The 27,821-nt window shown below is 38.2% G+C and overlaps 1 protein-coding gene across 4 annotated transcripts in view; it reads right to left on the bottom strand.

Moving 5' to 3' along the window:
• Nucleotides 1–27,821, bottom strand: part of GALNT13 (polypeptide N-acetylgalactosaminyltransferase 13) — a 338,478-nt gene that overhangs the window by 154,609 nt on the left and 156,048 nt on the right. For all 4 annotated transcript variants that reach the window (XM_038421728.2, XM_043505126.1, XM_038421727.2 and 1 more), the window contains 4 exons: nt 19,811–19,977; nt 17,630–17,837; nt 14,833–15,003; nt 2,464–2,581 (listed from right to left, as the gene is read on the bottom strand). In XM_038421728.2, coding sequence (XP_038277656.1) covers nt 2,464–2,581; nt 14,833–15,003; nt 17,630–17,837; nt 19,811–19,977 — 664 coding nt within the window. The remainder of the gene's footprint in view (nt 1–2,463; nt 2,582–14,832; nt 15,004–17,629; nt 17,838–19,810; nt 19,978–27,821) is intronic.

Genomic DNA, 27,821 nt, shown 5'->3' with positions numbered 1-27,821 from the left:
TCTATTTTTGATACCTTGCTCTCGTTAGTTTGTTCTTATTTTTCAAACTGGTGATTTTTCTTGAAGTTTAAATGTCTTCTGAAGACAGACATGAAATAGTTTTTCCTAATGTGATGCCTGGAGAGTTCATCAGAAAATTCATAAGCTTATTTTGCCCAGTTTTAATGAGTGAGGAAGGATAGCTCTGTTTGCGAAGCTCCCTCTTCTTACTACAAGTGCATGTTTTACAACTAGCACTTGCATTACTGCCCTTGACCATTTCAAATATTCTGGAGTGGCATTTTTAATCTGAATTTGGAATTTAGCGTCTAATGAAATAGTCCCACAATTTATATAACATGGGCCAAATGCTGAGGTTTTTACTTAGACCAATTCCTATTAACTTCCCTGAATGGGAGCAAAATACAAATTGAGCAAGGACCTCAGGATTTGACGGTATCTGTCTAAAGAAAGCATTAAAAGGGGAAAAAATGCTATAAACTGGTGTTCTGCTCTCCAGAGAATGGAATATTCTAAGACCAACCAACTCGTATCACAAACCTAAACACACAGGGTGAAATCCTGGCCCTATTGAAGTCAATGGGAGTTTTGCCCTGACCCCACTGAAGTCAGTGGAGCCAGGATTTCACCTGGTAATAGGTAATCATGTTCTTTAAAACAATTCTCAGTTTAAATAGGGTTATACTTCCCTAGGGACATCTGTTAGGGAAAGAGTTATTGACTAGTGCACTATGGTTCAAAGCAGCTAAATCCTCAGAGTTCTTGACCTCTGTCTGGGTAAATACCTCAGGGATACCCCAACTGCCTGCCAGGGATCTGGGAAAAGGCAAGGCAAGGTAGAATCAGCAGAGGATGGAGACCACCATTTTTAAGACTTAAACCCCTCAGAGCAAGTTTTTAAAATATAGGGCCCTGATTCAGGTAAGCACACAATAAGTCTATCTTTATTGAAACTGGTCCTTAAGTATGTGCTTAAAGCTAAAATATGTGTATGAGCTGTCCTGAATTGAATACTACACTTTTCTTGAGAAGTAACAGGAGACAAAAAAAGCTTTTATCAAATGTCTAGGATTAGAGCTTTAAGGAGTTAGATGCTGCAAGATGAGGGGCAAGCAATTTTTCCAGGTTTCCTTCTTGACAGACATTGCAAAGGGGACCATGGAGAGAAGCTTCCTGATTAACAGGACAGAATCCTTCTCAAAGACAATAGATGAAATACCCTGAAATTAGAACTTCAATAGGTAGAGCCCTGCAAATCTGCAGATATCCACAAAAATGGTCTGCGGATCGAATGCAGACACAAATTTTTGTATCTAGAGCCCTGCAAATCTGAGTATCCGTGGACCACTTTTGCGAATTGGATGCGGACACAAATTTTGTATCCATGGAAGGCTCTAACAATAGGCTGTTCCTGGACAATTATAGACTATTGTGTTCAGGTTCACTGGGACATGGTTTAATTTACATCAAAAAATTTAGTTTTAAAATGCTCATCATAAGTCACAGACATTTATTTCCAACAAAAGGTGAACTGAATTAACAGGTACATTTAAACACACTCTCGCGCGCCCGCACACACACACATACACACACAGTATTGTACATCTGATACTTTAAAGCAAATACACTCAAGGCAAAAGGAGTTTACGAAAAAAATCTCTATCCTTCTACTTCACTGAACAATAACAATGTATGCTTTCACTATGAACTTAAGATACTGCCAAAGCCTCAGCTGATTGCTTCTAAAAGTAATAATAATGTCTGCTTGTGTTTTATGTGTAGAAAGGGGTATATTTAGTTTTATTTTGTAAACTACTTTGCGTTGTAAAGATTGCAATACATCATATAATATTAAGTCATTTTTCACATCCTTCCTAATCATTTATTCATCAAAGCCTCACTTTTCCAATCTTCATTTGATTTTAAAAGGTAATTTATAAAACAAATGCATTTCATTTTATTCTTGTCAGGGGCAAATTGCTGATAGAAATCAAGTCACTATTCTGCAGGATATTTAATTCCTTAGAGAGCTTGGCTCTCGTATGTAAAAACAATAGAAATCCCAGTCATAGCTCGCAAATCCATGATAATATACATAGTTGAAAGCTTCTGTTGAAAAGCATAATTGGATTTTCAATACTGCACACTTCTTTACTTAATTTATGTCAATTCGCATCCCTACTGTTTCAATGAAAGCCCTGGGTTTTTAATATAAATATATTAGTAAACCTTATGATAACTTTAAAATCATTATCTAAATATCTTTCAGAACAATGATAAATGTTGCATGCAGTAGAAAAAGAACCCCCGAAACACGACCAAGAAGTGTCTCTAGTTATTTTTAGAATTTTAAATTAATCCAGAATTTGCATTTTAGCTAAAACAAAAGTGCCTCATCTGCAATGTACATGTCATTATAGTATAACTGTTGGTTGTCAGAAAATGAAATAAAATGGGAATTACCCTAAAAGACATTTCAAGATTCTCGCCACCCCAGATATCCATTCCTGCATCGTAAGTTCCTATCTCTTCAAAGTAGTTTCTGTCAATAGAAAATAGGCCACCAGCCATAGTAGGGGTCCTAGTTGAAAACAAACAAACAAAAAAAGAAAAAAGTTTTTCTGAAATTTAATAAAATGATACTATAGCACATATGCCTCCAGATCTTTTGAATATAAAATATATTCTAAGTACATTAATGAAAATATATAAAAAATAATATGGTTTAGAATTTCTACAGCTCTGCTCCAGCTGTGGGCCAAATAGTGCAGTTCTTATTCAGGCAAAACTCCCACTGACAACAGGAGTTTTACTGAGGAAGAACTGCAGCATCACTCTGTACGTGAAATTCCACTTAATATGATGTACCTAAAAAAATAATCAATTTAAATGGATGGAATATTGGCCTTTTGCATCTAGAATAGCAGTTTAAATCCAATCTGAAATGCTTAGTGAAGAGAGTTTAATGCCTTTAGCTCTTTCCTTAGAGAGAGACACACTAAATGTTCATAAAATTACCAGGCATAATCTCCCTTAACAGGATTATAAATCTTTACAACAGGCAAATCCAATCAGAGTGCAAATTCACTATGAGTAAAAATATCCTGTTTCCCTGCAAAGATTTTTTTAGAGTTTAAATCTACATTAATGACGTATGTTTCTATTATCTCAGATAAACATTTATTATTGAAATGGTACTAATTTCAGGTTTCACGGACACTTGGCTTTGGGCTTCTCTTACTATCAGAATAAAGGCTGAGATAATTTCATAATCAGTGCTTTCATTAGTGCATCTATAGTACTGTCAACCTAAATACTAGTGCACAGCTAAGGGGGGGGGAGGACAGAATTAGCATGGAATCTAAGTTAAAACTTGACCCTACAAACATGGCTATGCAGAACTTTAGTCATATGTTCTAGTATTTATGTTCCTTATTCTCCCTCATTGAAAAATTGGCCCTCCATACTTTAATCTATTTGTAAATTCCTTAGAGCAGGATTGTAACCTGTCCTTACAACACCATAAAGGGAATAAGAAGGTGCAAGGCTCTGCATTAATCCTCTGCATGGGTTATCTACATGGTGGGGAAATGTGGGAAGGAGAGCAACTATTGTGGAAATGCTATTCCACTATTGTATAGGTGGGCAGGCAGGGGGTGGGGAGATTGGCAGGGTCTTAGCTCGGACTCTCTCCTGCAATCCACTAGTCAGCAGATTCGAGTCAGTGTGGAGGCTACTGGTATAGACCAATAGCAGATTACTTCCCTCCAGTACAAAAGGGAAGGCAGAGAGCAAATGATGGCAACTAATTCTTTGATCTGCTCTGATGGTGTAGCTAAGTCCTGCCCCTTACTGAAGGCAAGTTCTAATGTTACATTCTAGTAATGTAATCCTTTCATATTTAAGGTGCTGATGTGACAAGGCACTTAAGCTTGAGCTTAACTTTAAGCAGTCCCATTAAAGTAATGAGGTCTTATGTGCTTTGCTAGATAAGAACATCTGAGCACAAAAAAATTAGAACTACTATTAATTAGGGACTGGTGTTCAAATATGGAAATTGAATAGCGGTATCCTCAGAATTAAGAACAATTACAAAATGAATGACACTTAATTAGTGTTTAATTTTGAAACTAATCTTTTCTATTACTCTGTATACAAATATGTACAAATACAAACAGCTTTATTATTGAGCTGAGTCAATAATTTAGTAATTCATAATTAATTTATTCAGTCATTTTTCTTTTATACAATGGATTATTTGTAAAGATTGAATATCAGATACTCAAGTACAATGTTTAAAATTTGTAGTTTCCTCCTTGTCTTTTATCAGCAACGTCACAGGCTTCTCTTCCCTAAACGGATAAACAATGCAACCACTTCCAGCACAAATACCTGTGTGTGTGAATTTAAAATTCAGTTTCCATGAATGCTTCTGAATGTGACATTGCAGTTGGCTTTGTGAAAATGTGGATGTCAATTTGATTGCTCAAATGAGCATAGCTCAACAGAATTCATTCAATAATATGCGTGAGTATTCAGGGAAATCCAGCTCTATTCAACCACATAGATTTATACATAGACAAATACCTGGAAACACATACACCTTTGTGCACACTGAGGGACCTCTTCCACAGTTATTTTAGCACCAGCACAACTTCACACTAGTGCTCCCATTGTTATTAAACACCAGTGCATTAGCCACCTCTTTCTAACTGTTCTGATGGTAAAGAAAGCTGGCTACTGGTCTATACTAGCACCCCCACCATTACTAGCACCAGTGAAGCTACACTAATAAGAGATTTCCTTGAAATCCTCCATGTTACTCTATGGTATCAGCTGTATATGTCATACAAAATATATGTATAGGTATATAGAGTGTATAACTGACCATATTAAACATAACTGTGCCAGTAATAACCTCTCATTTAGCAATATATTTAATGAATAAAGGAATTTGCCTTTGCATAATTATTTCCTCTTCTGCCAGAGTTTACTATCATAACTCCTAATAAGATAGCATAGTTCAGTGAAGAGCAACCAAATGATATGGAACCTCTGCATTTACCTACATTTCATAGGTCTGTTTTTCTCCCCATGCTCTCTACACTGTAAACTCAGATAATTAACTGTCTGTCATTTCAATATAGTTAAGCCTTTCCAGGTCTCAAAGCTGCTTAACTGCCCCCAATCTTGCTATATTTCTGCCACAAGTAATATCATTGACCCTCTGAGCTATAATGGAGGAACAATAATGAAACTGAACAGATGGTAATGATTTTTGGCTATGGCCCCCTACCTGATTGTATTGTATTGTATTGTATTGGCATTTCATTGTACAATATTGTAATACTATTGGTGACTACCGTCAAGCAGGAGAAGAAACAAAAAGTCTTGTAATTTGTATACACTTCTTTACATTATATTTTAGAGAGTGCTTACCAATTCAAAAATATTAGCTTTAAATGACAATTGTATTAGTGGTTAGTTAAAGATCTCTATTTCTGTGTGAAATCGCCACACTGAAACCTAAAATCACTGTTTGGTGGGCTTTATTTACATATTTGAAACTTCATCAACTTCAGATTCATCAAGAGATCACCAAGATTCACAAATGTTTTGCACAAACCTGAATGTTGCAATGCATGAACAAATGTGGGCCAACATATGAGCCTTGTTTTGCAAACCCACATATAGGAGACTATCTTATTAAAATGAGTAGTCCCATTGATTTCACATAAGTAGAGTTACTCATCTGTGCATGGGATTGCAGTATTAAGCCCTGGTGTTTTGCATCAAAATCTTGTGAAAATTTTCATTTTTGCAGATTAGTTGTGAAAGCAGGTGACTCTTGGCAGTTTCAACTGAGTTTTACTTTGAGATTTGTGGGGCTTTTGAAATTTGATGGTGGGGTTGTGGGTGTAAGCAATATTCGCCTCAATCCTTACAAACTGAAACTACTGAGTATTGTACAGGTCTACTGTAAAATTTACATACACATCAATAAAGGGGTTACCTAAATAAAACGACAGCCAAAACTTCATCAACTATGTAAATTGAACTTGTTACCTAAAAAACTGCTGTACAGCTGTCATTGTAAAAACAACTAAAATAGCGATAATAGAAAGAATAAAGTCCTATTGATCCTTGTTGAAATGCAGCTGCTGCCAGTGCCAATGATTGTCAGTGCATTGTGTGCGTTAGATGTTGATTGTTTAAGAGTAAAGGTAGCATATTATGATTTATTTTTCTGGTCTTATTTGGTTTGTTCAGTTTTTGCCAACACACTGAGATAGACCAGGGAAGAAGATCTGGCTCCTTGATGCTGGGTAAAAGGAGCAACACAGCATAAAAGCTCCCTAAAAGCCCAACATGCTGATGAGGGACAATTCAGTCAGTGCAGGGCCAGTGGAAGACTGCCTCCCAATGATCACCTCGCAAGCTAGGGCAAAGGGACAGAGAGGCATGCTGGTGGGGAGGCTGCAGAGATTCCAGGCAGCACTGTGGCCCCTAGGGGAGCTACCAAAAATTAGATAAGGCCTCCAGGGCTGTCCAAGTTATGTTGGCAGTCTCCTCAAGCCCTGGAGCAGCCTAGAACTGGGAGGGAGGAAAGGTGGCTTAAAGCTGCCCTACGCCCCCCTTCTCCTGGCTGTGCAATCTGTGCTGTACCTTTTAGAAGAGCAGCACAGAGTACTACCCATTATATATAACACTGACTCCAAGAATTCTAAGAGGCAATTAATGAGTTACATATTTTTACACTGACAAGATGGGTGAAATTGTATCTTTTACTGAAACAACTTCTCTTGGAGAAAGAGACAAGCTTTCAAGCTTCTTCTTCAGAGCTCTGAAGAAGAGCTCTGTGTCAGCTTGAAGCTTGTCTCTTTCACCAACAGAAGTTGGCCGAAAAAAAGATATTACTACATCCAATGTGTCTTTCTAACATCCTGGGACCAACATGGTTACAACAACTAGGGTGACCAGATATTCCGATTTTATAGGGACAGTCACGATTTTTGGGTCTATTTCTTATATAGGCTCCTATTACCCCCCCTTCCCCATCCCAATTTTTCACACTTGATGTCTGGTCACCCTAACAAGAACACTGCATACAACATATTTTACAGTCGTAAATTACATGAATCACATTTCGCAACATGAGGGAATATGGACAAGTCATCATTTTCCATGATTCTAGGAATTATGAATGAGACAAAGCTTTTTGTTCTCAAGTAATTAGTTCAACTTTAGCCCAGTTTAGCATGATCAACAGTCCTTTTCATCTTATGGCCATGCCACTCTATGCCATACATACGATTTGGTGGTCTCAGTCCAATTATTAATGAGAAGGTGTCCACAACCCAAAAAACAGAACTATAGTTTCGCCAACTAGCATTCTTGTTGACTGCCTCAACAGACAGCCAAAAGTGCAAATTATACACCAACTTAAGGTATATAAGATAAATAAGGACATTATCTATATGTAATCTGGAATAAGGATTCTATTTATATAGGTTCTTATTATCAGTATCAGACATCATCCAGTTGTTGGGATGGAGAATGAGAAAGGGATAAACAAGGTATGCTCCCTACTTTCTGTATATGTTTGTTCTTTTATTTTTATTCATAGTAGTTGGCATAATAATAAAATGCTTAGGAATAAAGCAAAAACATTGAAATAAAGAGTGACTCAATAGATTTTAGCACCTAGTGAACTGAACTTTTAAGGATGATTAGGGGTCTAGAGCACATGACTTATGAGGAGAGGCTGAGGGAGCTGGGATTGTTTAGTCTGCAGAAGAGAAGAATGAGGGGGGATTTGATAGCTGCTTTCAACTACCTGAAAGGGGGTTTCAAAGAGGATGGCTCTAGACTGTTCTCAATGGTAGCAGATGACAGAACGAGGAGTAATGGTCTCAAGTTGCAATGGGGGAGGTTTAGATTGGATATTAGGAAAAACTTTTTCACTAAGAGGGTGGTGAAACACTGGAATGCGTTACCTAGGGAGGTGGTAGAATCTCCTTCCTTAGAGGTTTTTAAGGTCAGGCTTGACAAAGCCCTGGCTGGGATGATTTAACTGGGACTTGGTCCTGCTTTGAGCAGGGGGTTGGACTAGATGACCTTCTGGGGTCCCTTCCAACCCTGATATTCTATGATTCTATGATTCTATGATGCTGAATATGGTGATATCCAGTAAAGATGTACTGGCGTGGACAGCTTTACCATGCACAGCACAAAAACATCTGGTATTTTTCACATTGTAGGTATGAAGACACAAGCTGTGTTTAAACTGTTCTGAGCACAGACAGTATTCTGTTGCCTGAAGCATGATAACATGTTGGTACACTGACAGAAGGAGGAGTGAACTTTCTCAAACACACAGTGATCTCTGCGGAGCACAAATAGTATGCAAAGCTATTTAAAGGAAAATATTAAGGAAGTAGTTCTGCTTAGCAAGAGTATGTGATTTGGTTAACCCTCTCCCTCATCATTTGTGCAGTGGTGGGATACAACAACCTGACAAAGGTGCATGGTTCAAAATTCCCTGTGGCGTTTGTTACTCCATTTTAATTAGTCACAGATAGATGTTGGCTTGATGCCTGTAATTAGTTACATGAAGCTCTGATTTGTACTTTTTCCATTTTTGTCATCTAGAGCTAAAAAAGAATAGTGGTTTGGAAGTTACTATAACTGCCCCTCAAACATGCTCTCATTGCCTTTTGATTTCAGAACTCCTTCTAATGTCCAGTATATCCTTTCAGCCAATGGCTGTTAGTTTTATAACTACCACATTGGTTGCAATCATCAGTGGAGTGAAACCAATGGCTGTCAGAGAAAATGTTGGAAGACAAAGGTATAGACATGGTGTAATGCATGCAATGTGGCTGTAGTCTGAAGCCTGATCGCTGGAGCAGGTGACAGAGGACCATACTTGATCACACCTCGCACTTGTAGGGCAGAAGATCTACATATCAGTAGGTCCTCCAGCCACACCCCTTCCATTTTTCGTGCACAACCATGAAGGGGGCTCAGTTGGAGAAGAGTTCTGTGGCTTTTCTCCTCTTATGTGCCCCTGACATCTAGCCACCCACTCTCCCATTACATAGCTTAAAACCACTGGTTCTGCAGCCTGAGGAATCTCTGTACTCATGGAAGAGGGGACTGTGTATGCCTGTGTGTATAAAAATAAAGCATTTTGAAAGGTCCAATAATCTATTGCAGCTCTACTGGGCCTAAGGTTATTCCAGTGAAAGTCAATGGGAGTTTTGCTATTTACTTAAATAGGAGCAGGATAAGAACTTTGGAGTTAAGTATGAGCTTAATTAAGACATATTGATTGATTGATTGATTGATTGACATATTCTATTTCAGATAAACAAAGCACCCTTTTAAAGGAAGTGTCCTGCAGTAACTTCCACAGGCTGCCTGGGCCCAGACAATATTTGTAATGCTTGTCTAAACTACTTTGGCTCTGGAAATCAATCTACTCTTGGGGATTCCCCTCCCCCCCTTCCTTTTTCCTCCTCACTCTGTAATTTCAGTCACAGATTTTCTCTTGGTGTTGTGGTGCTTTTGTTAACAGACTAAAATAATTACATCAGTGGAAAAACAGATAACAACCAAGACTGAGAAAAATCCAGCTAATTCTTCTTGAACTTTAGAAAAGGTTCTGATTCATTTCTCTGTTTGAATTTTGGTAGAAAGTTGGTTGGTTCTTCTTATTATCCAAAAATGTTTCTTTGTCCCAGTGCAAATCTATAACCTTTACCTCACTCCCCAGATGAAAGAGAAATGGAGAATTTGTTTGGAATCATGAACAAAGTAACACAGCTTAGTAGATAGCGTCAAGGACAGCAGATTGAGTGAGCTGGATTATATTCCAGGTTGGCTGTGGGGTTTTAGGCAGGTCACTTACCACCTGTAAACTGGGGATGGTATCCACCTTTGTAAAAGTGCTAAGAGTTCTTAGGATGAAATGCACCATTTAAGTGCAAAATTATTATTGGAGGAGATGATATACTATGGTGACCTTATAAAAACCTAGATAGGTAGACTTCCTGACTATGATGAGGAGGAAGCAGGAAAGGGAACAAGGACACTGGAGCAGTGTTTTGGAAACAAAAGGAGAAAAATATGGGATCAAAATAACAGGGACACATTTGTGAAGAATAGTAATGGCAGTGACTGTAAATCGATCAGGATATTTTAAATTTGCTGTAACTGAATTCTGAATCTTTGTTCGCTACACTAAGCATCATTATTTAATATAAAATAAGAGACTTATGAATTCCCACAGCTACTATTAATTGCAGGTGATTTTTTTTTTAAAAGCTATCTGACGGAGCTTCTTTTTCAGTTATAGTTTACACTAAGAAAGTTCTCTTTACAACTGTATTGAATGACAATTATCTATAGGCTTTTACAACAGTCACTGAATTAATTAACCATTTGCCATAAATTCTAGAAACTCCAACAACGGCAGATATTTCTGTTGCTTCACCTCCCCAATCACCTTACAAAATTAAATTTCATGAAACAGTTTCTTGTAATTTCTAGGGCAAACAAAGCAAGTAAGTCTAGTGCTTATTTCCATCAACTGAAGAAAAAGAACCAGATAAATTCTACTGCTTAGAGTTTACGGTAAATTTCACATTCAATGTATCAGGATTAATATACACAAAATACAAGATGACTGAGCTCTGTTAAGACTCATCTTCATGAGCAAGCTGAGTGACTTATGAGTGAATTATCCAGATCTTTCTTACTAAAGGTGGAAAAGGTCTTTTTTTTTTTTTTTTTTTACTGGAGTGTATACATGTTGCTACTGAATATAAAAAGGGAAAAGGTAAGTGTTGATCAATATTGACTTATTATAGATGATAAATACTCTGGGTAACATTCTTCTTTAAATTATATGCCTATAACCCCCTCAACTTTCAGTGTGCCAAAGAGCAGAACTTGAGTGCACTGACTATTATACATATATTCAAGAAAACTTAAGTCAGTGGTGTTCTATACACCTATTTCATCAGTTGGACAGAAACAGATCTAGATACACACTCAGTACTTACCCCAGATGCTTATAGAACGGGAAAATCAACCAAAAGAAATGGTTTGTTGCTAAGATTTGCAGTTTGAGGGTCCTTTTTTGGGGAGAGGGATCCCCAGTGGCTTCTGAAGTAGCAGTGGTTACCAAAAATACTTTAGGCTATTTGGCTAGAATATTGCATCATTTTCTTTTGGATTCAGACCTTGTTACTATTATCCATATCTTTAACATCTACAGGTTGATTTATTGCAATAAGCTCTACATGAGGCTATGCTTTAAAATTTATTTGAAAATTGCAGATGGCATCAAATACAACAGATCACTAATTAAATGTTATTTCCAGTAGGAAGCCCATTGTACCTGTGCTCAGGACATGTACTAGCTGCCAGCTGATTTCCAGTTTCACATGCTGTTTTGACTTATGAAAAAAGAATGGGGTGAGGGTAAGGGTCCTAGCTATTTGAGACAGCCTTTCCCCCACATGGGACATCACAGCAGCCATGCTCACCTGTGGTGTCTGAGCTAACATTCACTTAGTTTAAGTAGGAGTAACTGGTGGTAGGTGTTCTTGATAAGCGGCCCTTGCCTCTGAAACTCTCTTCTCCTGATACATCAGGGCCTGGATCAGGTGGCCATCAGAACAAGCTACAAGACTCACTTGTTATCCCAGTTTTTCCCCCAAGGCACAGGACGGAGGGGAATGGGGTGGATAATTGGGGAATATTTTGTTTTGAAGCTGGGGAGGATTTTAGGCAGGTTCATATTTTTAACATATTACAAATGCAATTGTTTGTGAATTTTCATACATGTCTAGAGTTAATAATTTGTTTGTAAATCAAAATAAACCCACATACTATCATTTACTCTCATCATGTACTTCTGCCTATACTTTGCTCACTAATTATCTCCAACAGGCCTACTTTTAACATTTCAAGCGACCTCAGCTAAAAACAAAAAGCACCTGCCAAATAAGTATCTTATTCTATCTCTTCCCAACCTCTTTGGGTTTTTATTTTAATAAAAGGATATTTTTAAAATTAAAATCTGTTGACTAATTTTGGCTCAGGACCAATCTATAAAATAGTGCTATTTGACTCCAAGAGAGGGAAATAGGAGATCAGCAGTGAAATCCTACACAGATCAGTCAACATACCAGTGAGTTTCTCACAAACACAAACACTTTCTCACTAAAGGAGGTGGTAACCATGGAGAGGAGAGCTGGTGCCAGCAGCATTTTTTGAATTTCTTGAAATTCCCCACAAGTCAGTGCTAGGAGCTGGGAGAGTGGATAAGTCAAGCAAGGAGGTTGACACACAAAGCACCAAGCAGGGATGTGAGGGAACAAAGATCCAGTACAGGAGGGGGCATGGAGGATGGAGCCACCAGGTGAGGAGGAAAAGAGGCTGAGCCAGTAGGGGTAGTGGTAAGAATTAACTCTTGGGATTTTACACAAACATCTCAGCATTAGTGAACAGCTATTGAGGGGCTTTTCAGATAATAGCAGTAAAATTTGACCTGGGGGAAAATAGTTTCCTTGTTTGTTGTGTATTTCCCTCACCATCCTAATTTTGCTCTTTGGGACAATTTGCTCGAGACCAGTCCATCAAAATAAATATGTGTGTGTGTACGTGTGTGTGTGTGTGTGTACATGTACACTATATACTGTACAGTATGTATACATTTCTAGAACATTTCTGTGGAATACCTTTTAACTACAAACAGGTCATTTACAAGTCTACATTATGGGCCAGAATCTCCAGCTGAGTTATAGCCCTTTTACTACTACAAAAGGAGCTATAATCCAACTGCAAATGCCCAAAAGAGAATTCATCTGACAGAGGCACATCTGCACTGCAGTCAGGCCCTGAATCTCTGGTCTCCACACCCTCTTCCTGGGGAGGAGGTGCATCATGGGCGGGGATGACACCTGGCTGAGCTTTGCTCTGCCACTGTACTCCTCGACTGCTGTAGGGTCCATAAGGATCCATCACTGGCACATCTAGTGCTGCCAAGAAGCATCTCGACATAGCCGTGGGGCTGGAATTAGCTCCAAGAATCACAGAGCCAGAATCAGCTCCCTGACAGCCATCCCCGAGCCCATACCACACCCATTAAGCCCTAAATCTGAAGTATGGCTAACATTTACAGTGGTCACTATTTTAAAAGTCAACATTTATCACCTATGGTCCCCATGGTACTATTTCCTTACCACAATTATTGCCCATTTCTAGTGTATCCCCAATATCATGTTGTGGTAATTATCAAAAATTGCTGGCAGTTTAAATAGGGCCATTATATACTCTCCAGCGTCCAATTCCCCAAAGCAATTTCCAAACAGAATTTGGTGCATGCTTTCTAGTCAAAGACTTAAGAGCCATATCCTGGCCCCCTTAAAGCTTGAGAGGCAACCATCATGGAGGAGTCCCCAGGTGGTATAGAGCAGCGATAGCCAGCCCTACCCCTCTTCTCCTGGCCCTGACAAAGGTTTACGCACAGTTGTGGTCAATGCATTGGCTATTCTGAAGAATAGACCCTTGGAGGTGGGGTACAGCAAGGTGCAGTTTGGACTCTCATTGCGGGGACAGAAAGGTGTCAGAAAGCCACCTTTGATCCTCCCCCTCTCAGCTGTGTGAAAGCATTTAACCCTTATATTCTACATACCAACATTCTGCAGTTTTTCCTAATAAATAAGTGGAAGAAAAGATGGTTCCTGATAACTTCATTGTCAAGCAGAAATATATTTAAAAACCTAAACCCACAAAAACCCAAGACTCTGAAGAACATAGAATTATAGATTTCTGCCCTTTCAGATGTACATAATTATGAAAATGTCTTGTTATCCATTGTCTTGTGTGGAAACCTCTCTTTTGGCTGCATTGTGAACTATTTCAACCTGAGCTGGCACTCTCTTTATCTGCCTGTTGCACACAGTAATGGGACATGCAGGATGGGGAATTTCCCCAACTTCATTATGTCTCAGACATGTTTGAAATCATTATTTCAGCTTTTCAATACTTTCATTAACTGTCATAAGGACCATTATAGCTATTAGAATTGAGCAAATTAATTCATAGCAAATAATTTAGTCAATGAACGTCACCTCTTTTTTCTGTTCACAAATTTTCTCAAGCTGATAGCAAGTTTCTCAAATGTGTTAAAGTGAGTCACCAAATACTTTGTGACTAATTCTTAGTCTGTAGCTCATTCATGAGCAATTCATTGACAGTGTTCAATACTGGAATGGGAGATATGTTTGTTAGATTTGATAGGACACGTACTGTAGATATCAATTCTATTCCCTGACTGGAAGAGCATGAATTTTAGAATCAAGTTTCTAGGGAAAATATTTGAATTTTACAAGTTCAGAAGTTATTCTCCACAAGTACTTTCTAATATTAGCTTAAAATTCATTGTTTTCATGAACATGCTAGCCAATAAACTTCTTCACTAGAATATTTGAAGAAAATTGATGCAAAGGGGACAAACACATCCAAACAAATTCATTTTGTATGTTATTGAATACTCACAGAAGAACTTTAAGGCATTTTCTCAGTTCTGATAACTATATTGCACTACTGTGAATAGGAATAGGGGAAAATGGTCTTCTATTGTTTTAATCTAAAAGGTGTACCACACCTTTATGCTTTTTGGATATGTATACATTTGAATTTCAGTAAAGTCTTAATAATTAAAAATGATTACACACAAATAAAACACTGCAATGCTCACAATTATGCAATGTAGTCAAAGATAATACAATAGCATCCTTTGCCCATTCTCCTTACCTTACAGGCAAGGTTCTGTCTCCTTTCCTTCTGTCCATCTCTCTCTGAGGAACAGGATACCAGCGAAAATTAAGCTTCCAGTTAAACCCTCCATAGGTCATGTCTGACCCAGCCATGTATTCAAATGTATCATCACTGATCACATCAATGATTGGACAGACAACAGTTTTTCTATAAGAAAAAAAGATTACTTTTAAAAATATGCTAGAGACCCCTTTCTGTTGCGACTTCTCTGCATACAAATCAAGACCCACACTAGAGTTTTTATTTGGAAACAAGTTATGCATAATTAGTTCTCAAGTTGTCAGATTTTTTTTGGAAACCCTTTTTTTTCCCCCACCATTTCGGTTTACATGGGCTTGCACTCCCTGAGTTTCACTCCAAGTTTAGCCTCCCAATTTCAAATCACAGCCCAGCTTTAAGCTACCAGATTTCAGGACTAACTCATGGTAACCAAATAGGGGGTCCCCACAGTTTCCATCCAAGTGCATTAAGTTGATGAAGGTTAGGTTAGGTACAGGTTAAGTCAAAAATTCATCTTGATTCACTCAAACCTCAGCAAATCTGTCATGAATTTCAGATTTGGAATAAAACCTGAAACCTTAATGAAACATTTCATTTTCATTTCATCACTTACTCTGTAAAAGTATTTTTCCAGGGCTTTTGTACTTATTTCCATTGTTCAATGTTCTATAATAGAGTGCGTTAATTGACTTTCAAGCTGATGTCCATATTGATAAAACATCAGCTCAGAAGGTCAAACATGTTATAGACTATATAACGGCCATAAACAGCATAATCTGTGTATTTTCTTGAAACCATGCAGAGTAACAAATGTGTTTCTTAGTGTCCTCTGCATCAGTATGGGCTCTAGCTAAAGAGACACTCCATAGCTGAGCCAGGCAGATTTTGAAATACACCTAAATTTTGCTGCTGATGTGCCAAGCTGACCTCCATATCACATAGCTTTAACTTTTCTTCAACGGGTGCCATATGTTATTTTATCCCCAGTGAGATAGCTTTTCTCTTTTGCTATACTTGATGTTTTATCAGTTCATAATTTGTAACATTGTTTATAACATAAGGGTCACAAAGGCAAACTGTAAAAATCCCCTATACAATAGAAAAGTCTTAGTGAAACATTAGAAGAAGATGCAATTAGAGCACCACAATTTAAAATATTGTGCATTTCCCTAACACTCCAATAACAGATCCATGCAAGTTATTGTAAACAATTAGTAAAGTATATTATATTAAATTGGATCCATAAGGGTGCAACAGTCAGCTCTCTTTCATGCCTCTTGTGCATTTGTGGTCTTCTTACAACAACAACAAAATTATCTTTAAATTGGTTTGGTTCGGACACACCTGATTTCATTATCTCTTAGCACCGAGATGATGATGCTGGGGAAGGACATCAAACAAGAAGCATCGAGCTTAGATGCACTACATAGTGAGTTATGCAGCCTTGGCACCCCCTCTTCCCCTGCCCACAGCAAACACCAGGTCAGACTGCTGATTCCTATCCCCATGCATAGACATCTCCCTCCTTCAAGCAAGCAGGGATATTGCTGTCATTTCTTACCCCAAGAGTAAAACTGAACTAATATTGTAAAAGTTTCTCCATTTCTTTGCTCCCCACATATATGCACAGTTCCCGCCCATCTCCTTTCCCTATATCCTCTCCTCTGTAGAGACACCCTCCACATAAACCCATACCCTCTCTCTACACAAATAGCAAAATAAACTCTTTAGTTGTTGCTGCAGCATTCAATTGATGCTGTGAAGCTGCTTTCCTCCAATGGATAGCCCTGTCCACCCTACTCTGACATGGCTGCCCTCCTCCCCACAGTCACCCAACATCATGAAAACACAAGAGAGACTCCACCCATCTTTAACCCCTGCAGCTGCTATAGTAACTGGTTGCTGTTGCCCCTCTGCTCTCTGGGTCACTCAGGGAACATTTTGTGGAGACCTCTTGCAATCCATCTGCTTCACAAATAGATGCAAAGAGTCTTTTTTGACCTTGAACACAACAGCATTTGTAGATAGGCAGGCAGGTAAGCAGGTATTACACACACACACTCTCTCTCTCTCTCTCTCTCTCTCTCTCTCTCACACACACACACACACACACGCTTCCTCAACATAAAATATAAGTGTATGAAATTTGCTTTTTAGAACAATAGCAAAAAGCGATGATAGCAAGGCTTTCGGCTCTGATTTCTGTTTGTGACTGGGCATTCACTTATGCACATAAACTGAGCAGGTACACATTGCACCATCCACTTGGAACACAGGATAAACAAATTCCAATTGCTTTGTGAGCTCACAAGAGAAGAGAACAGATGGGGAGAGTGGAGGAATGCACCGCATACACAAGCACTCATGAACCAAACAAAGGTGGCGGGTTAGTTTGCCAAAGATTGGATAGGTGCCACAGAAATAAAAGGCTTCATTTATTAACTATTGTTACCAGCCACATTAACAGAGACCCTGTAGGAAAAAAGATATAATAACTATTAAAGCATCTTATCCCAATAAAAAATATTTATTGAATTAATTAATTTAGAGCACAATATAAGAGAAGAAGTACTGAACCACTTTTTTAAAACTAAAAAACGCTGTTGGGTTGATGACTTGTTTTCAATGTGTTCAGGCCAAAGAAGATTCTTTTTATAGCCAAAATATAATCACACTGAAAATAAAGGGTTATAAAGGAAACTCTGACAGACCCTTAACTAGAGCAGTGTAGCAGGCATTGTCATCATGCAGAAGGACATATATCAGCCCTTACCTGTCTTTCTTTATTCTTGCCAGCAGGGGCTCAAGCCAGCCTAAAGTGCATTCACAGTGTGCATCCAGGAAAGTTATGACCTTGCCCTTAGAAGCCGCTGCTCCTCTGAGCCGAGCACGGATCAGTCCTGACCGTTGTTCCATCCTAATAATTTTTACTGGCACTTCCAAATTTTTCACATAATTTTCTAATGAAGCTTTCAGAAAATCTGCCAAATGCAATTTAAAAATACAAGAAACCTTTTGTTCAAACTAGATTCAGTAGTCAGCGAGGATTCAAAATAGAACTGTATGGTTAATACATCGTACTGGCCACTCAGGTAATTCTTGGATAATATTCTCATGTATGAATATTGAAAGACCAAAGGTCCTGAAAGCACAATTCAGGAAATACAGTCTGAGACATGTTTGTCAATTTTCTAAAGAACGAGAGATAAGTTTCCAAGTCATGGAGGTTTACATTAGGACACTGCTCACATTCTAGAATTGCAATATAGTTCTGGTTAAATGGGTCCCATGAGAAGACCATGCAAATAAAAGATTTCAAATGGAAAAAATTATGATTAATTTCCTACTTATAGCACTGGTCAGTCAAAGCTTAGTATAAATTCAATCCAGAAATGTGTACTTTGATTAAATACATGTTTTTGCTATTTTGTTATAGAGTCGAAGTTTAGTTTTCAAATATATCCATTTTAATAAGCTTATTCAGCAGTCTGGGAGCTTCCATAACATACCCTTTCCCTATGTATGAGGCTCATGTTAAGTACTTTGACCCTGTGCTTCTCTTTGATGTCTGAGTTGGAAGGGAGCAACAAAAAGTACAGTTAGGGGGAAAAACCCAGAGCAGTGGAAGCAAGGTATAGTGAAGCCAGTGCAGCAAACTTGTCCCTCCCCCAAACCCCTTAGTAACAGCTGTACATTGTGAGTGTGAGCAAGAGAGAGCACGCTTCCCCTGTACTCTTTGAAACAGGGATATCTAGTTGGTAGCCATGTGGATGTTAATGCTACTTAGGGCAGCTTTAACATCAGCTCTGCACCTGCAATCCCTCCAAGGGGCACACTACACAGAGTAGAGGAAGCCAGTAAGGGAGCCATACTGCATGGTTGGAAGTTTTCAGTCACAAAAACAGCTTTTGACCACTTTAATATTTTGGAAGAAAAAAAATCCTAAAAATGTGGAAGAGGGGAAAGCCAAAAAAATTCAGTTGCTTCGCATGTCAAAATAATTGCACAGTCCTGTGCCTGATATTATGTGACGGCTATGTAATGCTGAATAAGATATGATGCTGTAGCTAATCAGTGGATTACAAAAGACAGTACCTTTCATACTGTGCAATAAGCTTCAAATTCCCCTGCATTTATTTTTACACAGCTGCAGATACAGTAACGTATCTGCCTTTGGTAAAACCTCCATGACCTAGAAAACCTAGGAAAATCTGAGATGCACCTTGCAGTGTTTGCTGAAGGTTTCCCTCAGGGGATAGGTTTTGGCACCCATAGAGAAATCAGGCAACACAGCTTCCAAATCCTGCAGTCCTCATGATGCAGTGCTGTGCAAACATTTTGACATCCAAAGCAAATACACTGCTTGGCTTTTCACCAGTTCCATTATTTTAGCAATTTTTTATTTCTAAAACATTAACATTATCAAAAGCAGTTTTTGTTACTGAAAACTGCTTTTTCTACCCTCAAATAGTTTTTTAAACCAGTAATTGAGGCTATGTGAAACTCGGGCTCAAAATAAATTAAAAACAAAAACCAAAGAGTAATCTGAGGAAACTATTCAAGCTTCTGACATTTAAGCAAGTTTAAACCTCAAGAGTGAGTCATTTCCTTGTTAGAAGAGAAATGAGCGACAGAGGCATAGGACACTATATTCTTCATGATATTCTTTATCGGGAATATTGGCACAGCACTCACAACATGGTCACTGAAGAGCACCATTATCACTGAGCTACTTAATCCAGAAAACTGCCCATCTCTGAGTTGGGGGTCAAATTCATTATTGGTTAATGATTTGATTTGATTTACAAACTGTTGAATTACAACTTGATTGTAAATCTATTGATTTACAATCCCTTCTGCAAGCTTCTCACATGACACTAACAAAATATGTACATTTTAAATCTCTATCAAATTATTATAACTATCCACAAGAAAATTAGAGCAAGGGTCATACCTCTTTCACTGGCATCGTCCACCAAGATAACTTCAGAAAGCAAATAGTGTGGGGATCGGTTTATAACACTGTAAACAGTTCGAAGCAAAGTACTCCAGGCTTCATTATGAAATACTATAACTACACTTGTATTTGGGAGTTCATCAGGGTAGACTTTTGTTTTGCATCTGCCAAAGAGAAAAAAGATATGTTAATCTTTTTTATAAATTCATTCTCCAGTGCTATGTAACAACATGACAGGTTATCAAGTTCTGGAAATTGAGCTTCAAGATTGCTGGACAGCTCACCGTTCAGTAGGATATGAATCTTTCCAGATGCTCCCCGCCCCCCATCCATGCCCCCCTCAAAAAACAAAACAAAACAAAAAAAATCACATGGAAATTCTCAGGCATGGGGTTTTGAATACTGTATTCTGGCTAGGAAAAATTATCAGTAAAAAGACTAAAGCTGCAAATAAAATTTTGTACCAGATCTCCTAAATGAAGAATTAGCATTTACATCCAAGAAATAATACAGTGCACACACCTATATGCATACATACACACGCAAACATGTGAGTGACGACCCCTCAAGTCCTACAGCTTGGATAAAATGGGACCCAGCACTGAGCAACACTGGAAGTTTCTTAAAACTAAAATCTAAAAATGAATATTTTTAAAAAAACTCCAGTTTGCTCATAATACAGAAGGATGGAACTAAAACCTTTTATCTCTGTCTCCTAAAATTTGGGGCAGGGTCACATCATGGAACCCTAAATACCAACCACTCCTGGTTTGAGTAAAGAAAATTCATCGGAGGTGTTTTGCAAATCCCAAATCAAAATACAGTCTCCTCATCCCATCTCCAATATGTGCACTTCACATGCACAGGCAGCTATTATAAAACCAGCAGTACTTGTTGTCAAAACCAAGACATTTCATTCTAATATTTTCAGCATTGCTACTTAAAAAAATCTTTTAGATATATTGATAAATGTCAGCTATGTACTTAAAGTCATTTTCTGGCTCTATTTTCATCTTTGTGATCCCGATTTCAAGAAAGCACTTAAACACACGCTTATCTGTAAGTTCAGTGCTTATCTACAGTGACCACCCATCCCTAATTGGGCGGCACAGTCCCCAAATGTACATTTCAAGTCCTGGGCTGAATGACTGTGGGACATCATTTGTTCTGGATGCCTTGTGGTACCTATCCTGGCCTGCCTGAGGCTCAGGGGCATTGCCAGCCTCTTCTTGCTGGGGCTGAGGTGGGGCCTTTGGCCCTCCTTGCCACAAGATCCTGCCCCCTGCTCCTTCTCCTCCTCCTCTTCCCCCCAAGGCCCTGCCCCTGGACACAGGCCAGGGGCTGCTCTTGGGCACCCTGGTCCCACACCCAGGACAGGTGGAGGGTCCAGGGATCCCCACAGCAGCCCGGGCTCCCTGGGTGGCTCTTACCACTGCCAGGCTTCTGACCTGGTCAGGGGGCGGAGCTCCTGCATATGTCCAGTTTTTGCATTTTGGAAAGCTGGTCACCCTATGGTTACCTGTCCTGAGGCCTATACATGGTATTTATTTTTTACTAAAGATAAGCTAAGAACATGTTTATACATTCCTCTTTAAACATTTTCTTTGAAATGTTTTAAATCTGAAAATGTATGTTAACTAATGTTACAAGCAGAGGAACTCTTTTGTAGTCTACTGGCCTTTTCTGACTTGGTGTCCTGTAATTCTCACACAAGAGCAATGTATCACTGTGGTCCATAATATTTTAATACTCACCATGCTGCAGAAAATCAGTACAACTAGAGCTATATGTTGTGCTATCTCCCTAGTATTTATACTGGGTTAGTCAGTCAAGTTACCTTTTTGATTTAGGAGTCAAAAGAATGACAGAATTGGGGCACTGAAGAAACGTTAAATGGTCCTTGAACTTCCTCCCCACACTTATCACAACAAAACTCTCTATTATACTATTATAAGAGTATTATAGTATACTATATACTATTATACTCTCTATATACTAAAACTTTCTATTGCTTCACTGACATGAAAACTTACATAAAATAAAGTCACAATGACAGCCTTCAAAATTTAAGGGTGACATTTCCAAGTATGAAATATAGAAGAAAGTCTATTAGTTCACTGGTTTCCACATTATAGTCACAAGTCCATAGTGTGTTCTAGAAACCAGAACAAAGAACCTCTCTTGATTGCTTGTCTTATCCATGTGGTACATCTTGCCCATTATTGCAGGAGAGTAAAACCAGGAGCCTTGTGATAAGTAAGCAGCTCTTCTGCCAGGTGAGTTTCAAAAGGAATGTCCTTCCAGCTGAGCCAGGGGGAATCATGCTAAATTTGTATGAACTGGAAATTATTCTTTGCAGATGTTATAGTGATGATGTACAATTTGGAAGCAATCATTGAGGAAGCTAGTCAAACAACATGGCCTTAGAGCAGCAAGCTATTCATTTGCTTAATGAGCTTCAAAATCCATGGAGAAAGGTGGTACATATTAGTCTTTGTTTTCCTAACTACTGCGGGGGCCTAATTAACTATATGTTTGGGCATCTATTATTATTTAGATTTACAGGGTTCATGAAAAATATGGCTTTATATATTATCATCTGGGGGGATGGTGGTAGTTTAGTTAGAGTAACCCAAAGAAATGTGACCAAAACAGTGCAATATCTCAGAAAGGGAACATTGTTTCCTTTGCAGAAGTTAGTAAATGTTTTCCTAAAAACATATGATGTTCAATTGTCCCTCGAAGATATATGGTGGCCAAACCTGATAACTAAATTCAGTCAATGAAGTGTGAAATGGAAGGATTTCAATACAAAACACAATACAACTTTAACAACCAACGCCCTCATAATGTAATGTCATTGTTGAAGGGGTTATTTCTTTACTGTTTATTTTTTTTCTTTTTTCTGATACTGTTATACAATTTTTATTATTTTAGTAGTGATTGGTATTTGATTTTAAACAAAAACAGACTAGATTAAAACTACTTGAAGTGAACTATTAAAATGAGATTGTATAGTCAAAAAAAATTAAAATATTTTTATCATGGTACTAGAATGGCAAAAGCAATAAGAAAAACATATTCGTGTTTTTATAAATTGCCTTCATGGAGGTGGATATTTATTTGAAGGATTTTTCTCTTCCACATTTTTAGCACTTTATTTTACAGTATATATCCCCTCCGCTAAACATTCAGTTTGTATAATTATACAGTATTAGCCAGGATCATAAAGAACTCCTTTACTCTTAATTACTATTCTAAAATATATGCTGTAGCTCAACTAGAAGTTATAGGCTTAATGTAGAAATTACTGGGTGAGGTCCTCTGGCCTGTGTTATAGCCAAAATGTTTTAAAAGGATATATATCATCTCCATTTATGTTGTAAAATGTTAAAGCTAACTAAACATTTCAAATTTGTCTCCCAAGCACAAGCAAATATCATAGAAGTAATCCCTCAACACATGTACATAAACCTGCACTTAAACTTCATTTTGTTTTAATTTTTATACCATTTTCTTCTGTGTTGTGTTTTAAAAAAATTGGTTATTAAAGTTTATGCTTGAATATAAGAATGGCCATACTGGGGCAGACCAAAGGTCCATCCAGCATAGTATCCTGTCTACTGACAGTGGCCAATGCCAGGTGCCCCATAGGGAGTGAATCTAACAGGTAGTGATCTCGTGATCTCCTGCCATCCGTCTGCACCCTTTGACAAACGGAGGCTAGAGACACCATTCCTTACCCATCCTGGCAAACAGCCATTAATGGACTTAACCTCCATGAATTTATCCAGTTCTCTTTTAAACCCTGTTATAGTTCTAGCCTTCACAATCTCCTTGAAAATATTTACAAAAGCAATATTAATTGCTATAACAAACAAATTAACAAAAACTTAAGTAAAAATTCTATCTGTTAGTCTCTTGCTAAAACCAAGTGCTGGGGGTGGGGAGCAGAGTAAGAAGTCATCTCACAGAAAATTGTGAGTACCTGTCTTACATATCCAGCACTACCTTTATCATGGAAAACTACTAACATGTTAAGGAAGTAAAAATGGATTTCTTTATGTAAAAACTGAAAAACATCTAAAACAGGTACATTTGTATGTGGCAAAAAAGATTAAGAAAACCAAGACAAAAAACCAAAACATTATTTTAATAAAGGAATAAAAAATAGAAATAATTAAAATATAGAAAACCAGGTCATGCTTCTGTTATAGGCTATATAAAAGCATTATTTGTGTCATTAGTTACCATTATATTGTACATAAACTAAGTTCATCTGTGTATAAATTCGGGTTACTGAAAACAAGAGAAATATGGAAAAACTTATGTTAAAGTTTAAGTGGTTTAAGGGTGCATCCCACAGATTGGAGACACCAGAGTATATCAATGCACAGTACAGAAATACCTGGATGTAGATAGGTAAAAAGATAAACCTACAGGTAACAAACAGCTACATTTCAAACTATCATGTATGTACAATTAAGTATGCAATCACCTATAGAGACATTACAATGGCCTAAGGTAAAAAAGGGCTAATGTAACAGTTTGACTGCTACATTCACACCTGGGACTTTGATCAGTAAAGTATAATTAATGCATACAGCTGTCATTTTCAATCTTTCTTATTTAATATGACTGAAATCTGTCATTGTGTATTATAATTGTATAATTTCTTGTTACACAAAACAGACAAAATGACATTGCTAATCTGTGTCTCTCTCTCTCTCTCTCTCACACACACACACACACACACACACACACACACACACACACACTGAATGAATGAATCATAGAAAACAATAAGAAAGCAAAGAAAACCACATAGGTAGAGAAATTATGTGCATGTGAAAGTGATCACTCGCTTTCCAGATCAGCTCATTCTGGATAACTCCCATGAACAAATTCTGAAGTGCATAAAGTGATGTGCTCAGATTTGTTGACAGCTGAACTTCTCACTAGAAACTAAATTAAAACTACCCAATTCATTTAATTTAGGATACTTGATTTTAGTGGAAGTCATAAAGGCTGTTACTTTGCCTAAGATGCAATATTAAATCATAATTGGCAATGCATCTTTAGTTGTCATTTAGAAAACAGGTAGCTGCCATTAAAGTACTCAGAGGAGTTTTTAGTCCACTATGGATTATAAATTGGGCTCTGGGTTTTCCTCTCCGCAATACAGAGGGGAACAAAAAGGGGCAGAAGTACCTTAAGCAAAGCAGTGGCTCTGTAACATATTTAACCCTTCTCCGCTTTCCTCTGCACTAGCATGAGTTTGAGGCTCTACATTTAGGACTGCGGACAGTGTATTTACTTGGCATCAGCATTGCTAATCCCAAGCATTCAAAAATCATGAGTCAGGCCCCCCAAATTTTGATTTTTTTCCAGATAAAAAAAATCTTTTAGGTTTTCTTCATTTGCATTCTAGTTTCTGAGTCTTTACGGTGCACTCAGGACAATTTTTTTCCCTAAACTTTTCAGAGACGAAGGCTAGCCACTTACTTCTTTAGTGAAAGATAAGGTTTTCATGCAATCTCTTGATTCCAGCAGCTAGGGCTTTCAGAAAAACACTAAATATCATAAGACAACATTATGGCATGCTCTCTGCAAACACCAAAAGAATTTCTTAGCAGAAATCCAGCAGATATTTAATGCTGTATTAACTTTCCTCCAAAGCCGCTATTCCCAGTAAGAGAAGGACAGCATACAACTATGAGGAGAGGGAGAAAGCCAATGACAGCAAGGAGAGGGTAAGTCTTCTGCGTGGCTGGAGTCTGCTTTTCTCACAGATCCTGAGTCTTAAAGTGAGCCTCCTATGCATCTCTTTATGGGGTTTCCAATCCCCTTTTCTGTTGGGAGCACGTGGATAAACTCCAGAAAGTAAACCTTTCAGCGTGTTCAAGCTAGATTCTTGTTTGTACATCCTGCAGGACTTATCAGGAAGGGCTTGTGAGTGCAGTTGCATGGAACAATATAACCTTAATACTTACTCCTTTTAACAATATTTTCTTGGTCTATATCTATTTATTGTATAAGACCCAATTCACTGAAAAATTTTCTTACATCAATGTATGGCAAAGGATCCAACTTTTTTGGAAAAGCAGAGACATTTATAACTCTTTGGGCCAACTTAAAAGAGACTCTGCTTTATGCATTTGCAAAATTTGCATGCATAAACAGTTATTTGTGCCTGCACAGTGGATAACTGCACAGGTGACTACATGATTTACATTTATGACAACCTCTGCTTTGGTCACCAGCATGATTTAAATACTGGGAACTTCAGCATCACAGCACAAACATGTACAACTTGAGCTAAATAAAGAATATCAGCCAGGAGCAAAGAATTATGCCATACTTAAAGGATGGGGGACTCTATCCTGGGAAGCAGTGATTCCGAAAAAGATTTCGGAGTCATGGTGGATAATCAGATCAACATGCTCTTCCAGCATGACACAGTGAGAGTTAATGCAAAAGAGTTATTGCAATCCTGGGATGCATAAACAGAGGAATCTTCAGCAGAGGTAGAGAAGAGAGGTTATTTTACCTGTGTATTTGACACTGGTGTGACCGCAGCTAAAATACTGTGTCCAATTCTGGTGCCCACAATTCAAGAAGGATATTGATAAATTAGAGAGGATTCAGAGAAGAGCCATGGGAATATTACAGAACGTACCTTAGAGTGATAAACTAATCTGAGCACTTTGAGCCTAACAAAGAGAAGCTTAAGAGGTGGTGATTACAGTCTGTAAGTATGTACATGAGGGACAAATATTTAAAAGGCTCTTCAATCCAGCAGAGAAGAGCGTAGCATGATTCAATGGCTGGAAGTTGAAGCTAGACAAATTCAGACTAGAAATAAGACAAATTATTATACAATGGAGAGTAATTAAGTACTGGAACAATTTACCAAGAGTTGTGGTGGGATTCTCCATCACTGAGTTTTTAAATCAAGATTGGATGTTTTTCTAAAAGGTTCATAGATTCATAGATACGAAGGTCAGAAAGGACCATTCTGATCATCTAGTCCGACCTCCTGCACAACGCAGACCACAGAATCTCACCCACCCACTCCTATGAAAAACCTCACCCATGTCTGAGCTATTGAAGTCCTTAAATCATGGTTTAAAGACTTCAAGGAGCAGAGAAGCCTCCCTCAAGTCAACCATGCCCCATGCTACAGAGGAAGGCGAAAAATCTCCAGGGCCTCTCCAATCTGCCCTGGAGGAAAATTCCTTCCCGACCCCAAATATGGCAATCAGCTAAACCCTGAGCATATGGGCAAGATTCACCAGCCAGATACTACAGAAAATTCTTTCCTGGGTAACTCAGATACCATCCATCTAATATCCCATCTCAGGGGATTTGGCCTATTTACCCTGAATATTTAAAGATCAATTACTTACCAAAATCCCATTATCCCATCATACCATCTCCTCCATAAACTTATCAAGTAGAATCTTAAAACCAGATAGATCTTTTGCCCCCACTGCTTCCCTTGGGAGGCTATTCCAAAACTTCACTCCTCTGATGGTTAGAAACCTTCGTCTAATTTCAAGTCTAAACTTCCTGATGGCCAGTTTATACCCATTTGTTCTTGTGTCCACATTGGTGCTGAGCTGAAATAGTTCCTCTCCCTCTCCTCTATTTATCCCTCTGATATATTTATAGAGAGCAATCATATCTCCCCTCAACCTTCTTTTAGTTAGGCTAAACAAGCCAAGCTCCTTAAGTCTCCTTTCATAAGACAAGTTTTCAATTCCTCGGATCATCCTAGTAGCCCTTTTCTGTACCTGCTCCAGTTTGAATTCATCCGTTTTAAACATGGGAGACCAGAACTGCACACAGTATTCTAGGTGAGGTCTCACCAGTGCCTTGTATAACGGTACTAAAACCTCCTTATCCCTACTGGAAATGCCTCTCCTGATACATCCCAAAACCGCATTAGCTTTTTTCACAGCCATATCACATTGGCAGCTCATAGTCATCCTATGATCAACCAATA

This window comes from Dermochelys coriacea, chromosome 11 (assembly GCF_009764565.3).
Source record: "Dermochelys coriacea isolate rDerCor1 chromosome 11, rDerCor1.pri.v4, whole genome shotgun sequence".
Lineage (NCBI taxonomy): Eukaryota > Metazoa > Chordata > Testudines > Dermochelyidae > Dermochelys > Dermochelys coriacea.
Note: the sequence above shows the minus strand (reverse complement) of the source record. Positions and strands in the feature narration are given on the sequence as shown.